Here is a 13858-nt window from a genome sequence, read left to right on the forward strand (position 1 = left end):
CCCAGAGAGAGGTCAATTCTCAAGTAACAGATTTGCTTTCAGTATTCTCCAAACTAAGGGCCAAACTGTGTTGAAGTATTACCTAGAGGACTTCTGGTGACCAAACAGAGGGCTTCTTCCGGAGATAGTCTAGCCTCACTTCAAGCATTCCCACTGATACACAGCAAGCACTTTGTTTCTTTTTTACCAGAAAAATAAGATGTAATTGCAAACAAGTACACAATTCACTAATGTTTTTATTTTGAGTTGTAATCTATTATTACTTCAAAAAGATCCACTTCATGGAACATCCAATGGATGCTGACTTACTGTTAAAAAAAGTTGTCACCAATGTATATGATTTGTAATACAGAATACAATAAATTATATTTACATGCAAGGACTAAACTACCACACAAAGTAAAAAAATACAGTATTTTTATGTACAATTTTTTTAAGATTTACATTTTCATATACAATTTGTAAAAGTTAAGAAAATTCTCTGTACAAAATTTCATGTGTACAGAGTTTATAAACCCCTATATTCTTATGGCTATACTACCACACAGATACACTTAAAACTGTAATACTACAATGTTTGGGGGATTTTTTACTTCATATTCAATCTTGGCACCCATATACTAATACCATTATTTATGAAATGTGAACTACAAAGGAAATAAAATATAATCATGCAGACTTTTTAATATAAGAAAATGAGATAAAATGTGCTACTAGATCAATACTTAATTCCATAGCTACCTAGTTCTGTGCAACTTCCTGAACTGCTTTCACACAGGTACATGCAAAACTAGCAGATTATGGATTTATTATTAAAATAATACTACAGTGTGACAATACTTAGGTATTAGAAATGCAACTATCTAACAAACCTACTCTATTGGTTATTCCTGCTTTAGCAGATACCTCAAGACTACGTATTAAAATTCACAGAAATGTCAGTATTATAATTCCCAAGCTTAAAAAGTCTGCATCAGATAGTAATGATCATTTAAAAACCGTAAGGAAAAAAAAACACTAAAAAAGGGTGTTTGACATTTAAGAGTATATTCTCTGTTCTGAAAATGAGGGAAGGGAGACCTAATATAAACCAATACAGGGTTATCACTGTCCCTAAGGAAGCACTTGAACACTCCCTATTGGTTTAAATAAAGACAACTGAAGGCTTTACAGAAAGTTTAAGCTACATTATTCATCTTTAAAAATCTTCTTGGGAAGTAGGAAATTGAAGGTATTAGCACTTTCCCTCCTCCCCCAAATAGCTAAAGATCAATGAGAAAAATAAAGTGCCAATGTCTAAAGTATTGTTAATTATTTAAGAGGCACTAACTAACCCATTTGATGGCTTAGGACTAAATATGAAAATAGGCCAGATCTGATCTGAATAATAAATAGAAGGTAGGTATTCCAGTCCACACAATTCCTGCCAGAATGGGGGCTGGACCAGGAAACTACCTACTCCCCCCATTTATTGCTTTGAGACCTATACAAACATTTTAAATCCTGACACAGAACAGCAAGATGTCTAAGAGGGAAAGCACAGTGTCTGTGCCACTCTGAAGTTGAAAAAGAAAGTGCACTCTTGATCCCTGGGAGGAGAGCTGCTGACACTCTCTTCTCCACAACTCATATCTTCACAAGAGTCCTCACTGGAGGAAAAGAGAGGCAAACAAGATTCCATTATTCAGAATACACTGAAATGTTTTAAGGTAAAATGAACCTGCTAAACGAGTATCTCTACTCTCAGGATTTTAACATTCAAAATTTAGGCTTTACAGAGACAAAACCTTTAAGAACTTCCTAAAGTGAAGTCCATTGTAATCTACTCAGAAAATACTTTCTTAAGAGGTTTAAACAAATTATTATCTGCCAAACTGTTATTCTTATGCAATTAATAACTATCAGCAAGTAATATAAATATTTAAGATCCAATAAATGTAGACTAAGAACGTTATCTCCTAACATGTTCTGATGTCTTCCTTGGGCCAATAATTCTATCACCCATATTCTCAGATACCAAACAAAGACACCAATAGACTATGAAAATGAAACTTCTGGTCCTTTATCCTATAGCATAGAACAATAAAATTTAATGAAATTAAGTAATTCATTTTACAAACAAAAGTTAAGTCTAAATAAGACAATGGCATTTGCCAAAACTGTAAAAACATTCACGTCTGTCACATTTGTGATGGTAGTTCCCTAATTTTACAATCATTTAACCTACAGCCTCTTCGCATGTTTTCATTAAGAATTCATGCTAACATTGAAAAGCCTGGAATGCTGTTTCAGTTTTTTGTTGTTACTGTTTTTTAACTAAAACTGTATTTCAAAGAACAAGGGAGATGAGAACCGGTTTTTAAAAGGGGGAGGAATAAAATTATGTCAGAGGAAGGACAAAAATATCGAATGATCTCACATGTGGAATCTAAAAACAAAGTAACCAAAATTTAAAGATGCAAAGAGCAGATTAGTGGCAGTGGAGACAAGAGCAGTGAACAGGTACAAATTACCAGGTGTTAAGTCCTGGGCATATATTGTACAACAGTGTTTTGTTTTAGTAAAGAAGAAAAGGGGTGAGGGGTACACTTCTAAATTATTGCCTGTTTTAAGAAAACCACTTCTGGTTTGTTTTCTCACCTGAAGAAAAATTATTAGAGTAGGAGTTTTCTTTGATGTCTTGTAATATTCCTGGTTTCTGTTTTGAGTATAAAATCAGTAATATTCAGTCTGAGGAAGGTTTGTCAAGGTATCTACTTACCTTTCACTTTCATCAAAACAACCCCCCTCTGGAATCGTAGGCAGCTCAGGAACACTATAATAGCTGTTGTGGAGGTTCTGGGCTGTGCGCCTTGAAACAATCCAAACCAATTTCTTAAGATCTGGTTTGCAGCATTCAGGAGAAGCATATTCAGCTAGGCATTTAGAAACTAACTCCCTCCAATAAATGAACTCTGTGTCATTAACCTGGAAAAATATTTTAATGAAGAGGTTACAACAATGTTCCTAAACCTTAGGGCACCTTGGAACCACCCTGTGAACCTTAAAAAACACTGGTGCCTGGCTTCCACCCCCAGATGTTCATATGTAATTGATACAGGGTGTGATCTGGGCACATTATTTTTTAAAGCTCCCAGGTGATTCTACCTGCAGTCAAAAGTATTACTCAGTATTTAAGTCACCACAGGGAAAATGAAACATTAGGAATGAAACTTACAGAGTAAAAACTGAACATATTTACCTTAGAATTTTTATTAATAAAACTGTACTTTTGTTTTAGATCTCTTTATGACTACAAAAATTTGGTAACCACTAGTTTAAGGGGGAGCACAATAAACAATTTACATAGCAGTCAGTACACAGAAAGCTTTGCCTATTTTAAGAAAACACACTGACCTAAAAATACGTCTATTAGTAAGTCAATTAGCAAGCATATATAATTGTTTTGATTAACACAAAAGCTAGAAGTTATGTTAAAAACAAAATGATTCACAAATATTTTTACCACAAATGAGAGAGAATTTTGTATCATCTTGGGCTCCATTTCCACATAATTTCAGCCATATTCTTAACCCCCTTGCAATCTGGCTTTTATCACTCCCTTCTCATTCTACTGCCATTGCCTCCTCGGAATCAAATAACCACCTCCCAACTCTCATACTGGGCCTCTCATCAAATTCAATACTCTTGACCAACTCCTTCTTGAAAACCTCTCTCACCCGAAAGTGCTCTTGTCTTACCAGCAAACTTTCCTCACTGGCTCCTAATGCAGAAACTGCCAATGCTGAAAACCCAGAGTTTCAACAAACGCCTGCACAGAAGACTCCCACAAGTTTCTTATGGTTTCAACTATTACATCCTCATGAAAAATTTCAAATCTCAACCTCCAACTATGATTTAAGTTCTCAGTTTTTATTCCAGACTCAAGTATCTGCTAGATACCTACCTACCTGAATAAACTTCTCTAAAATTTACCTCAATGATGACAATATTCTCTTCATCATTAGATCCAAATCTTGGTCATTTATGACTCTTTGCCTCATTTCCATGTTTGGCTTCCAAAAACCACTATTTGTGTTGGGTATCCTTACTCCTGCTTGGGACTATCCCCTAGATAGTCTATCTACAAAGCCTACCCCCAAATGCTTCCCAAGCCTTTCTAGTTCACCGACTTTGTTACCATCAGCCTTTGAGCCTTTGCTGCCCAAACTTTCACTAAGATTCTTTCAGTTTAAGCAGGCTCCCAGTCACGGTGCCTCTTATGGTCTGGCCTACTTCTCTGCCAACAAAACCTATATTCAGTATTATCCGACACTGAGACACACAATAAAAAATGACAACACATACCACCTCATGTTAAGTTCCAAGTATCTCCGACTAGATTATTAGTTTATGAAAAAGGACTATTTTTTTTGTATTATACATCCTGATGACTGAAAAACTCACTGGGCTGGCCTAGAGGAGTTAAAAAGAAAAGCATAGATGATGTCCTTTTGGCAATGCTACTAAACGGGATGATTCAATTCAGCCATACAGATGTACTGGGATGCCATTAGTGTATTCACCAAGTCTACCTCCTATTATGCATTTTAGAACAATGTGCATGAGGCAATGTAGAATCAGCTGGTAAGAACTGGGAACATCTCAATGCAGGAAGAAGCTAAGGCTAAGTGACCTGGTTCCCTTTCAGCGTAATACTGTCAAACCTGTATTGTGAGAATTTCAACACTTGAGATAATGAGTATAAAAGTTAAGAGCCCCATAAAGTTTTACTTCGTGTTTAAGTCACCACAGGGGGTATAAAAAAAGAAACGTTACAAAAGAAACATGCTTTGAAGGGTAAGAACTGAAGATATATTTACCTTGGAATGTTTTTTAACTATCAAGAGAATTTCCAGTAATTCAATGGATTTCAAAGTTTCTACTTCCAAATTGAGAAGGCACAAAGCTAATACAGATGGCTACAAGAAAAAAAAAAAGAAAAATATTTTTTAAAAATTCAAAATAGAAACTGTGAGACATACGTAAGCAAGAAATCAACTTACTTTTGCTTTTGAAAAGGTCAGTCGGCAGTTGCAAGCTTTCAGCTGAGCTTCTAGTTTATCAAGGCTCAGTATTTCTTTCCTACATAATGAAAATAAAGGACAAAATATTTATTAAGCTTCTAAAGATTTAAATGATTTTAAGGACTTGCCACTAGAAGTGCTATTTCAAAGTTTGGCAGGGGTAAAAATATAAATTTCATTGGCACTAATTCTTTACTATTAACTATAGCAATACTGAAGTACAAAATTTTAATTTTTGATCCCACTGACCTTTCTGAAGTATGACAAAGTATAATTGTATGGTATAAGTGCAAAAAGTTTAAGGCAGTAGTAGCTTCTAATTCATAGTGCAATTTTTCTGAAATTATTTTTTCCATCCGTTTTAGATCAGAAGCAGTACATTTACATTGACTAATCCGGATTACATCATGAGTGGATGGAATGTTGCATTCTTCTTCAACTATTCTAGCAGCCAGCAAAAAACAACAGACTCCAATGCAAGAGAGATGTTTAGGTTTCACCTGGAAAACAAAGAACAAAAGCTTCTTCTAACAGCTGAAACTCTGATTCAGCAAAGCAGACATTTAAAGTCATGTTGTAATGATGCCCCTTAAGAAAAAACACAACTACATTAAGCTGTTTCCCTAAACTTACTCTCACCCACAATTTAAATTATTTTTACATTTTAAACTGCCTTTAAAAAAAAAGAAAAAGCTCTTTTGAGCATTTAATTAAATAACTGCAGGTAAAAAACGTAGTGCAAGTTCAAAAGCCAGGTTTCTAACACAATTACATACTGCATTTTAAGCTTACAAAATTTGCAACAGTATACTCTCCCCCAAAATAAATTAAGCTTTTCAACACCAAAATAATATACTACTTCTTTGGACATAAAAATAATACAGTCTATCTTTTTATGTTCTTATTTACCTATCTTTAAGAATCATCCCATACACGTCAATGCAAATTTGCCCCAAAAAATATTCCATCAGTTGTACAGATTGGAGCATATATAAAAGCTGCCATGGACAGATGGCTGCCCTTTCCTTTTCAGTGCACTGAAAACTGACCCAGCAGCTGAGAGCAATCCTATTGGCGGAAGAATGCCTCATTTTTCTAACAGTTGCTGGTAATTGTTACTAAGACCATGGCTCCCCTGCTCTGAAAAGACTTCTCATGGGGAAGGCAGTAGGTCACCTTTAACACACTGCTGTATTTCCCTTTGTCATGTTTCAGTATGAAAAACACTTAGGCTCCAACAGAAACATGATGGAAAAAATATAAACACCTCATTTTGAAGGACTGCATACACATACAGAAAGAATACCTAAAAACAGTAGTCTTAGTTATGTCACATCCACAAAGAGAAGCTCTATTAACAGGTATAGCAAAACCTAACTTAAAATCGAACACAATTTTGTAGTCTCTTTATCGAAATGTTCACCTGATGACACATAATTACATTCATTTGTCAAATATTTATTGAATCCTTGTGTGCAAGGTATTGTGCAAGGCACCAGGCACAGAAAAATGAAGGTGTATTTATAAAGTTTGTTAAATACCTTCATAAGAGCCAAGAATCTGTCCAAAATATTGACAGCCAGGACAAAAGTTTCAGTGCAAGATCCAAAAAAGTTGGTTAAACTCCTTAAATCTTCTACTTTGGCATTTCTCAATCTTGAACACAAAGTGTTATCATTCTACAATAAAAACCAAGAGCCAAAGTTATGATTTTCTGAGAATTACATGGTAATACACACAATACAAAAAGGCAATTTTTCCCCCTTTATCTTCAGGAATATGGGGCAAAAGAGTAGTACCACTTAAGTAAAGCTATAGTTTTCCAAATACAAAATTTATATATGTTCGCGCTTTTAAAAAATTTGCATGAGTTTCAACAGCTGAATATACAGTGAACTGTTCCCACAATTCCAAGGGATTTTATAGCAAATATAATTCCCTTGTAATGGATGGAATGCTTTGGTTTCTTTTTTGTTTTTTATTCATTTAAGAGTTTACTATAAAGTTCTTTCATAGGCAGAAGGCATTTCCACAAATGAACTGCTGAACTCCGAGGGAGTCTCCCACCCAGAAGCTGCAGGCTGATGACGACACATTTGATGAAACACCTCCCCAGAGTTAGTACCGCTAACTCTTGCTAACTTGCTAAGAAACAAAGGCATGACCCTGTATATTAAGATTTGTTAGTCCTCCAGGAAGACCGATTTTGGTCTTAAGAAACTCTGCAGCCTTTAGTCCTGACTCAACTTAAAAAGTTATCGTCTCCAGCTCTATCAGCTGCTTAAGCAAGTTAACCTTTCCTGGTAACTTACCTCCGGGGTTGCCTCGATCACGCTTAGCCCTTTTTCTCGAGGTTGGAATTTCTGTTCCTGCTGTAGGTAGAGGTTTAGCAATCCGAAGAGCTGGACCCCTTCATGACCTGCCAAGTACTCTGCCCTCAAATTCTTCATCTGCAACAAAGATACTACACACAGTTACGAGTGTATCCTGGGGAGAGGGGGGAGGGGATAAGGGGGAGCAGAAAAGAGCCGATGCCAATACCTCCAGCGAGAGGCGCCCCAGCACACCCCGGCGACGAGCGGGTGAGGGGTTCAGTCACGTCCTCCAGAACCCCAACGCAATTCTCGACCGCCAAGGAGGTGTGGCAGGAGGAGGGGCCGTAGGCACGTCCACCGGCCACGGCTGGGTCAGACCGGCCAGCCCCAGCCTCCGGCGGTTTCACAAACAGGAAACTGTCCCGGGGCGGCTGGGTCCGGACGGTCGGCCCCACCTGAAGCCATGGGGGAGGGGCCTCTGCTACCGCGGAACGCACCGGGGGCAGCTACTGCAGCAGGTTCTGCGAGTGGGCGCTTTACACAATAGGGGGAAGGGGAGAAAAGTCTCGCGACTGAACAAAGAACAGGAGGGAGGAGACTCCCGAGCCCCGCCCCTCCAGGGAGCCCAGCTCCAGAAGCCCCTCTCCGGAGTCCAGCCCCCAAGCCTTCCCCATCCGCTACGGCAGCGCCAACTCCGGATACACCCGATGGACAGAGCCCCGGCCCACAGGAGCGGTGGGGCGGCGCTCCCCCCACTCCCCCCCCGCCGGTGGACAAAAATCCAGCTCGCCCCATGCCCGGACAACACCCGTCCGTCTCCTGACGGCCCGTTTCCGCAACTGTGCGGAGCTCCGGGGCTGGAGATGCGAAAAGCACCACCCCGGCCAGCCGCCGCGACAAAACGGGGGTGGGGACCAGAGCGCTGTTTTTAGCCTCCGTGACTCTCCATCGTTTCCCCCTCCGGGGTCCCACTCCTCCGAGTTGGAGTTGAGGACAGGACCGGGGTCGCTCCCGGGGCTGAGGGGCGGGCACTGACACCCTTCCCCCGAGTCCGACCGCGAACAAAGAACCCCGCGAAGCCGAAGAAGCCCCCTCACCGTGAGGGATGCACGCCTCCACTGGCCCGCGGTGCCGCGGCCCGGAGGGCGCTGGGCGCTGCACAGGCGTCCGGACCTGCCCCCACGGTCGGGAACCCGCCGCCTCAGCGGTGCCCCCGGGCCGCCATCCGAACCTGCTGCCCTGCCGCCGCCGCCTTAGCCTCACGGTCGCTGCCTCATCCCGCTCCCCGCGCACCCACGTTTGGCTGCAGCGCAGCGCCGGCCCCTCAAGCCTTGCTCCTCAGCCCGGAGTGCCGCCGGGAAAGCGCTGACCCAAGCAAACCGCTTGTTTCTGTTTTTGAGTTTGCGACGCCCCCAGGGGGGGCACGTGACTTCCCGCGGATGGATCCTCTGCCTCCGCAAAAGTCTTTGAAAAAGAGTTCCTCCCCGAAATCACTGTGCCCGGGCGGTTCTGTGGAATCTTCAGCTCGCCTTTGCTTTACCGAGCCGCTCCTCCCTCTCGGTTCCTGGGCGGAGGGTGGAACCTGGGCGTTGGCTGTAATTCTGCGATTGATCCGGAGCGGGGAGGAAAGGGAGCGACAGGATTGAAGGCGGAAGGAGATTGTTTCTGGTAGCACTGCATCTTTTAAAGGTCCTTGATGTGTTTTGTTTTCGCTGTTTTGAAAAGTCCGCCCAAAGTAGCCGGCTCTCCAATTGGATCCTGGGGGCACGAGCGGAATGCTGAGACTCTGATTCATTCTCGAAATCGGATTGGCTAGCTGATTACTCTTTTGAGCTCTCTGATTGGTTTGTGCCGTATCCGGTCTCTCTCTCTCTTCCTTGGGGCCCTAGCAACGCCGGGTTCGGATCGCGCATGTACGCCTGCTGCCGCTGAGATGGAATTTTTTGGCTTGGCCCTGGGGTATGCGCCTGCTCGCCCGCCACCTCCGCGGGTCCCAGGGGAAGGCCACAGCTCGGTGCTCACCCACAATGAGCCGGAACACATAAATAACCTTTGTGACAATTCTTCCATCACCACCGGAGAAATCTGTGCGTTATTCATTTTGCCCTGTGGGTCCATTTTTCAGTAACCAAGTCATCCAGTGTTCGGGTGATTACGGAATACTTACGGAGTAAAATACTGTCACCTTTATTATTTGCCTTAAAAGTTTTTCTGACTAAGAGGAAAAAATGGAGAGGTGAAACAAGATGGGCAAAAAAATTGAGTTGCTGAAGCTGGGTGATAAGTACAAGAGGGTTCGTTATACTATTCTTTCTACTTTTGGGTACCTTGAAATTTTTCCCTAATAAAAATAGTTTGTTCATTGAAGGGGCTTGTAAAAAATTACCTGTGCACACTGAAGAGGATACATAAATATCTAGTAATTATAGTAGCATAATTCCAGAGGTTGTAACTGTGCTGTTTTAATAAAGACTCCAAGAGGCCTCCTGGTCCTTGGTCTCCCATTTATCATTTGTTTCATTCATTCATTCATTCGTTCATTCATTATTTACGTCATGGCGGGGTATTGGGAAAAGTTTTCAATTAGCAATAATCGCGCCTCGGATAAACCTCATTGGTTACGATACTGCCACTGTACAAAGCTCCATTTGTCGTTTATTGTCTTTTATGATTAGTATTGTTATTAAAAGGTGACACTTAGGCTGGAGAAACTTTCACAAGGAAAATCTTTGGAAGATTTAAGAAATTCCCCTCCAACATTTATGGCTACTTTATTTTCTCCCTAAATTCCCAACACACAAATCAGTAAATAACATATTCTCGAGTTATAATCTAAATAATTAGCCCCTAGAAATAGGTATCTCTTTTCCGTTCTTCAGCTTGTTTTCTTTGAATTGTTTTGTAAAATATGAGAAGGCACATAACAGCTTTAGCAGCAGCTTTTTCTTCTTTCCAAAGCAGCTAAGGAATTTTAGAAATAGATCCCTTTGCATATTAACTGCAGCTAGAGACATTAAGTCTGGAGCACAGAGCAACCCAGAGGAGTGGAGCTCAAACTACCAATCCTTGTATTTCAGAGATGTGGCCTTGTTAGGGGTTTGGAAAGTAAATGAATAGGCTACTTTTAAGTGATTTACAGGTTGCATAACTTTATTCAATGCTTGTTTGAGTCTTTAAACATTATGAAAACTATTATTTGACATAAACTTGCTGGAAATCTATGATGAAAAACATAAGGGCATGCAAGTAACATGGAAAATACAGTTGAGATTAGAATTACATAGATAACAGCGCATTGTACAGTGCATAAAGAGGCTCAGCAGAGTCCAGAGAGAGAAACAACTGGACAGAAAACACCACCATGAGAAAAAGGAGAGTTTGTAGCCAAAACATGAAGGAGATTGGAGATAGGAGGGCAAAGGTAGAAAAGGAACATAAAATATAAAATAAGTGATGTGAAAGAGGAAATGTAAAATTATGTTGTAGAAGATTTTTAAATAATAGAGAAAGTGTAAGACAAAAGAAAGAAATGGATTGAGAAATTGCCTTTTGTTTAGACCACTGTTGTAAAGTTATACAAAATGTATACTATATGCAATTTCATAACTGGTATTTTATGTACCTGTTAACAGGCAGCCTTTTTTAATTAATTAATTTAAAAAAATTTTTATTAAGATATGATTGATATACACTCTTACGAAGATTTCCCATGAAAAAACAATGTGGTTACTACATTTACCCATATTATCAAGTCCCCACCCATACCCCAATGCAGTCACTGTCCATCAGTGCAGCAAGATGCCACAGATAACAGGCAGCCTCTTGAATGATGAGAAGTTCTCTAAAGGTAAAACAAGCAAGCCTACTTGCAAGTGGAGCTGAAGTTCCTTCTCTTGGCAAACCCTGTTCAATACTGGAGTAAAGACTGATCAAGCTGTCTAATATAGAGCCCTTTATCTACTTCAGATCAAGGAAAGCAATCATTAAAAAGTACTGGTCATGTTATTACATCACTGTCTTTTCAAAACACCTTTTTTTAATAATGATGATATTCCAGGGGAGAAAATGATGTAAATTTTCCCTTTTTACTCTGCTGATTTTTTTGGTTGGTTGTTAATGTATCCCCTCTTTTTAATTCTTAAAATTTTTTTATTTTTTTAATGACAGCCTTTCTCCAGGCTCTATTTGTCTGTCTTTTGGCTTAGTTTGCTGTAGCTGTAGGTCTTGTTTATAAAGACATTCTTCTCTAGGCTATTCAGTCTTACCTCTCAGCTACTTCTAATCCTTTCCTAAGATTTTTTGAGGGAGACTCCTGTGCATTGTGCACACATACAAATGGGGAATCAGAAATCTGGCAGTCCCGAAGGACTTTGAGGGGATTTCTTTCATCATAAGACACTTAGTCTTCTACAGCACAGTGATGGGGTTTCAGTGGGGTCAGGTGATACTTGGTCCCCATTTACCCCATGAAGGCCTGACAGGAAACTTGTCCTCAAGGACATCTGAGGCTGTGAAACTAGAAGGTGGGCACAAAGCGGGAAATGAGCAGCAGCTCACCCACCCAGAAGCAATGCCTTTCTTCATTCAGTGAATCCTTGACTGGTGAGGAGTGTCCTTCAAACCTACTCTTACTTGAGCTTCCATCTTGAAAAGAAAATAGGGCTGTTGCCGAGTGGCTGCAGTACACTTCATGCTAGGACTTCACTGGACTTTGTAAGGTATCAAAATTCCCTCACAACTTTCCAGATACTATCTTTCTCCTCACAAGTGATAGTGTTGGACAATAAATCCTAACTTTTTATTCAGCAGACATTTAATGAATATGCACTAGAAGCCAGACATGATACTAGGCCTCAGGGATACCAAAATAGATAAATAAAAGTCCTAGAATATTCCCTGGTACTTTTGGAGGTATAAAGCAAAAGCTTTAGCCAAGGAATCAGAATGTCTGACTTTGAGTCCCAAATTCCACTCACTACACATACTACCTTGAATAATCCCAGTTGTCCTGAGCCTCAGTTTTCTAATCTGAAAAACAAATTAAGGGCAAAACATCACTAAGGGGTAGTTGTTTAGACTATGCGTAAAGATTAGATACAAACATCTGCAAAAGCACTTGTATTATATGCATACCTAGGCAGTTGGGACTTACACAATACTGTGACTTCATGAAGGAAAATAAGATATCATCCCTCTCTTCATCAAAAGAATCTGGTGGAAAGCGCTGAAAGGAAAGCAGCTCAGGATCAGGACTGGTGAAGCTGACACAAAGCCACACTCCACCTCCCCCTCTTACTATTTCTGGCTCCATGGCTCAGCTGTTTTCTGTCATTAAGGGCAGTTTGAGGTCCCAAACTTTCTGCTTAGATTAACCTAGCTAGTGAAATGGCGCTAAGGAGCCGGGAATGCTTGTCCCAGGGAAGGAGAACAGGGAGGGCATACATAGTAAGGCAGCCTGAGGTGACATCTTGAAGTGATTCTGATTTTTCAATGAGAGCTCACTGTTTCATCTGAACTTGAAAGAATGACATGATTTATAAGCAATTAATCCCTTTCTTCAAGCAATCAATAGAATAAATCAGTGAACATCTCATATATTTTGCTTTCTGACTTTCTCAAGGACAAGACCTCAAACCTGAAATTAGCATATCCAACATTTTACAATGTATTTACCATATAGATATTTTATTGCTATTGTTGTTAAGCATAGAAGCATGTTGTATCTTGTTTGTTTATCTATGCAAGGGTTAGGGATATACACAGCTGTTAATTCCCAGATATTAATGTGCTCAGCTTTGGAACTGTGGATATTACCCACACTGTAGAGACCTTGTAAATGACCACAGCAAGAGTTTTCCCAGACAGTCAGGTTAGGCTGTTCCAGTTCTGCTAGCTTGCAAGTGAGTTAGCCTCGTACAAACTATCTTGTGAAACCTGAGAACTCAATGCACATTTGACTCTGTGACCCACGCATTACTTTAGTACCCAGAGCTCTTTCTGTTATGCTAAAAGTTAACTGAAATAAATGAAGTAGCTTTGCCATGGCGCGGAAAGACTCTCAATGCAGAACGCAACTGAGAACATGGTGATTCTGGATATCAGAGCTGATTTAATCAAAATGGTGGGTCTATCCCAAACCAAATATATTTTGAGTGATCCAGACTGCATTCTGGGACATTGTGCATTATTATTTACATAGCACATTCTTCTTTTATGTTTCAAGAACCATAGCTTAAGCCAGATATTTCCTGTCTTTTTTGACATCACAATGTTATGGGAAGTTGACACTGTCAGCAAAGAATCATGTAGGAGACATCTGTTGAATATATCATCTTATTCTTAAAGGAAGTTTTTATTTTCTGTGAAAGTAATTATCTCTTACTTTGATCTCAAATAAACAGGCATTTGACATTTAAGGTGATATGAATAAGTAAATAAGCTTAAATTTTGCTTTGTTAACACTTTAAAGTGTCTGAA

The 13858-nt window shown here is 40.0% G+C and overlaps 1 protein-coding gene and 1 non-coding gene across 4 annotated transcripts; both read right to left on the reverse strand.

Moving 5' to 3' along the window:
- Positions 1-218: 218 nt before the first annotated feature.
- CCNG2 (cyclin G2) lies at positions 219-8981 on the reverse strand. Of its 3 annotated transcripts, XM_037003328.2 has the most exons (9): positions 8479-8963; positions 7608-7915; positions 7379-7516; positions 6608-6745; positions 5316-5566; positions 5046-5124; positions 4863-4961; positions 2762-2967; positions 219-1649 (listed from the first exon to the last, which is right to left on the reverse strand). In XM_037003328.2, exons 3-9 carry the CDS (start codon positions 7514-7516, stop codon positions 1526-1528), a joined length of 1035 nt encoding a protein of 344 aa, XP_036859223.2. In that variant the 5' UTR covers positions 7608-7915; positions 8479-8963; the 3' UTR covers positions 219-1525. The 3 variants fall into 3 exon arrangements, with proteins under 3 accessions (XP_036859223.2, XP_036859224.2, XP_017525461.3); XM_037003329.2 differs by lacking the exons at positions 2762-2967; positions 7608-7915 and adding an exon at positions 2641-2698 and having other exon boundaries at positions 8479-8981; XM_017669972.3 differs by lacking the exon at positions 7608-7915 and having other exon boundaries at positions 8479-8960.
- Positions 8982-9891: 910 nt separating this feature from the next.
- On the reverse strand, positions 9892-10025 carry LOC118969289 (U4 spliceosomal RNA). Its single transcript, XR_005057248.1, has one exon. It is a non-coding gene; the product is annotated as a U4 spliceosomal RNA (small nuclear RNA).
- Between the last annotated feature and the right edge of the window lie 3833 nt (positions 10026-13858).

Source organism: Manis javanica, chromosome 5 (assembly GCF_040802235.1).
Source record: "Manis javanica isolate MJ-LG chromosome 5, MJ_LKY, whole genome shotgun sequence".
NCBI classification, from domain to species: Eukaryota; Metazoa; Chordata; class Mammalia; order Pholidota; family Manidae; genus Manis; species Manis javanica.